The sequence below is a fragment of the Mytilus galloprovincialis genome, chromosome 10 (assembly GCF_965363235.1).
Source record: "Mytilus galloprovincialis chromosome 10, xbMytGall1.hap1.1, whole genome shotgun sequence".
NCBI classification, from domain to species: Eukaryota; Metazoa; Mollusca; class Bivalvia; order Mytilida; family Mytilidae; genus Mytilus; species Mytilus galloprovincialis.
This window is the reverse complement of record NC_134847.1, coordinates 3681963-3685618: the sequence shown is the minus strand read 5'-3', so window position 1 is coordinate 3685618 and position 3656 is coordinate 3681963. Positions and strand designations below refer to the sequence as shown.

The following is a 3656-nucleotide window of genomic DNA, read 5'->3' as shown; positions in this document are numbered from 1 at the left end:
ATGGAGATTAAGTATTAATTGTAGTAAATCAAATGTCATACATTTTAGGCCTAGCTCTGTTGAACGTTCTACTTTCAATTTTTTCTGTGGAAGTCATAGTTTAGTGTATGTAGATTTATACAAATATTTAGGTATTTGGTTCAGTGAACATGTAACATGGAATAAAGCCGTCAAAGAACTCTCTAAATCTGCCAGCCGAGCTTTGAGCTGTTTGACTGTGAAATTTTACGCTTATGGTGGTATGACATATCAAGTGTTCACAAAAATGTATTAAGTTTGGTACAACCAATATTGTTATATGGTGCATCGATATGGGGACTTACTGAACATAGACTCATTAATAACGTTCAAAACAGGGCTAGTAAAATATTCCTTGGAGTGACTAAATTGACTAGCAATACTGCAGTACAGGGTAATTTAGGATGGCTGTCTTGTCATGCTAAACAAAGACTGGAAGTTTTGAGATTCTTTTATAAACTTGAAAATTCAGATAATTCTCGTACTTTCGTTTCGAAAACGTAGATCCTGGAACTTTAATGTGATTAAGTTATTTCGCAATATGTCTGTAGAACACTTAATGCAGCCCGGAATTAGCAAAGAACTATTTTTTAAAGTAATTAAAAGTAAATTACGAATACTAGATGAACAGTTGTGGTTTACCAAACTTTGGAATGACAATTCGAATGTGAATGGAAACAAGTTGAGACTATATAGACGTTATAAGAAGGACCTTCAACCTGAACACTATGTTACTAACGCAATACCACGCCACTTACGAAGTAATCTATGTAAATTTAGATGTGGAACTTTACCTCTGTCCGTCGAGACGGGTCGTTATACGAAACCACCAATACCGTTAGAAGAAAGAATTTGTCCATTTTGTAACAATGCTGTAGAAGATGAGATACACTTTTTGATTAATTGTGACATTTACAGCGACTCAAGGTTTAATTTGTTTCACAGAGCTAAATTATCTCCCCTTGACCACTGATCCTTTCTTCATGCATTTGAATTTCAATTATTATTTTATGTTTCTTTAATCACTCTGTAATGTTTATGTCATGTTGTAATTAATGTTATGTTCTTAATGGGCCTTTTAATTTGGAAAATAAAAAAAAATAAAAAATATGGTCACATAATTCTTTTTGTACAAAGTCAGATTTTAATCAATTTGTATTTTTAATTCAGAATGCTGAATTACAATACGAGTTATCTATCTTGGTGCATAATATGATAGGAAGACGTCGTGCACTGAAAAGCAATCTACACTCTTAATTGTATATTTCCGTAAAAGTTAAAGTTAATATATTTAATTTTTTTTTTTTAATTCATGATTGTGTATTTCCGTAAAAGTCAAAGTTACATTTATTTTTTTAATTTTGTTTTTGTTTTTTAATTCATTTCAATCATGTTCTTTTTATTTACTATTTAACTGAGAGGTTTTTTAATAAAACAACAAGATAACTTCATTTTATTCTTCGCAATCTGTTTATATAACCTCTTTAAAATATAATCATTTTTATCACATACCATTTATTTTTTTACGTCATACTTAATTTTGTCATTTCTATTTTTAAAAGATATGTTTGGGTTTTTTTTAATTACTTATTTTAATTTTTTTTTATGATGTGAAATATCCGGATAATTTTAAACATTTTTAACATTTTATTATGTTTTTTTCAATTTGTATTTGTAAAATAGATATATATTTGTATATATAGTGTCTCATAAGCCTTTCTAGGCTGGGTATTTGTCTTATTTTATTATTGTGCAATGTATATTATATAATCTGTATAAAAAATCTGTAGACAATTAAGTATGTGACACTTTAATAAAATAAATTATTATTATTATTTTATTTCTATCTTGGTAATTCTTTTTCTAGAGCCTGGAACGTAAGTTCTGTAATCAAGATCTAGCAATCCTCCATACTTTAGGGTCGTCAACATTAAGGCCCAAACTAACTTTTTAAAGGTATTCATGATCAAAAGCAGCGTTCATTTGACCATGACCTCATTTTCATGGATCATTGATTAGTTAAATTAAGCAAAAACTGAAGTAAAACTGCTATTTGAGTAATTTTCAATGAAAAACACAAATCATATTCAGCAAAGCAGGTGAGCAATTTCAGCGTGGTCAGTCTTATTTTGTAGATCGTTGTTTGCTTTTCTTCGCCGTTTTTCTATTCCATTTTTTTTTATGCCACACACACGGATTTTTTTCGCAAAAAAGTAATACTAGTAAAACAATTAGGTTTGGATAGAGACATGCATTTAATAATATCCATTTTAAACTATAATACAACAAAGAGTAAGGTTCTCCTGATAAGACAATTAATCCTTATTTTATACGTTATTTCAATGCTTTATAAATAAATTGTCAGTTTTTGTTTGAACTCTCAGTAGGTAAATTCATCCAAAAATATACCAGACGCAATAGTGTCATTTAAATCTATATCAACAAATCAATGTCAATAAAAAGAAACTACTGATATATAGTTCTCATGACATAACAGATAAAAATAAAATAGGCCATATTGAATAATATGATAAGACCAGTGTGTAAAAGTGGAACTACGCATAACTTAACAAGGTGTTCTACTGTGAAAGAGCTCATCGCTGTTGGGCGAACAGGATTTTCCTATTTTCATTATGGATTCCCAATTCCAAAACTCTGAAAATGATTGACAGAATTAACTAGATGGCAAGTATGTACATAACGTTATTACGAATGCATTTTTCCAGAGAGGCATTTTTCAAGTTATAAACAAATAGATAAAGAGCCTTTCAATCAGACATTAAATCTGTGTGTCTTGTTAATTTACACCTGTAGTCACCTAACATTTCAACGTGCGCCATCTTGTTTTTTGTATCGTTTTGTGAACTTTTTTCGTCGTATGCCGTTGTCTTTTTTTTTAAACAGAAATAACTTGGCTAAAAAGTACATAAAGTTTCTTTTGTCGGAGAACATCACGATCATCTTATTAGGCTCTTTTTGATACAACATTTTTTGCTCTACACTTTGTCTATAGAGTTTCTATATGGAATTTTGTTTTTCTTTGTTGAAATTTTTCTTTGTTTTATAGTGATCAAAATTATATTACGGTATTATACCAGGCTCTGGCCTGTGTTAAACACGAAAATGAAGACGTAGGTATTCTTTTTGAATGGATTAAAGCTGTTAGGTCTTTGATATAAATCAGAATTAAGAAAAGTGTGAACAACACAAAAAGACATAATAGGTAAAAATGTCAAAACTAGGGGTACATCAGTCAACATTGTGTTACAATCTTATATAATTAATAACTATAAAACAAACAAAAAAGCAAAAAAAATAAAACCTAAAGATATAAATACGAAGGACTTTAGCAAGAACGGATGGCAAGAATATAAATAGTTCTGATAGCACAATAATACAATGGCGGGATGAATAAGTACCGAGCCTTGTCAAATTGATATTTTTCTAATTCGATTATTTTTTAACTTTGCGATACGTTCTTAGTATATAACCAGCAGGGATGGGGTAATTAAAAATGTAATGGTAATTAAGTGTAATGCATTACAATTTTCCATGTAATTGAATGTAATGTGTAATTGAGCATTTTTTTAATTACATGTAATGGTAATTTAATTAATTACATTGAAAAAAGCATGTAA

The 3656-nt window shown here is 29.3% G+C and overlaps 1 protein-coding gene across 1 annotated transcript; it reads left to right on the top strand.

Moving 5' to 3' along the window:
• LOC143048830 (uncharacterized) lies at positions 1–991 on the top strand. Its single transcript, XM_076222699.1, has 3 exons — positions 1–11; positions 357–486; positions 518–991. The coding sequence occupies exons 1-3, from the start codon at positions 1–3 to the stop codon at positions 989–991; spliced, it is 615 nt and encodes a 204-aa protein (XP_076078814.1).
• Positions 992–3656: the final 2665 nt, after the last annotated feature.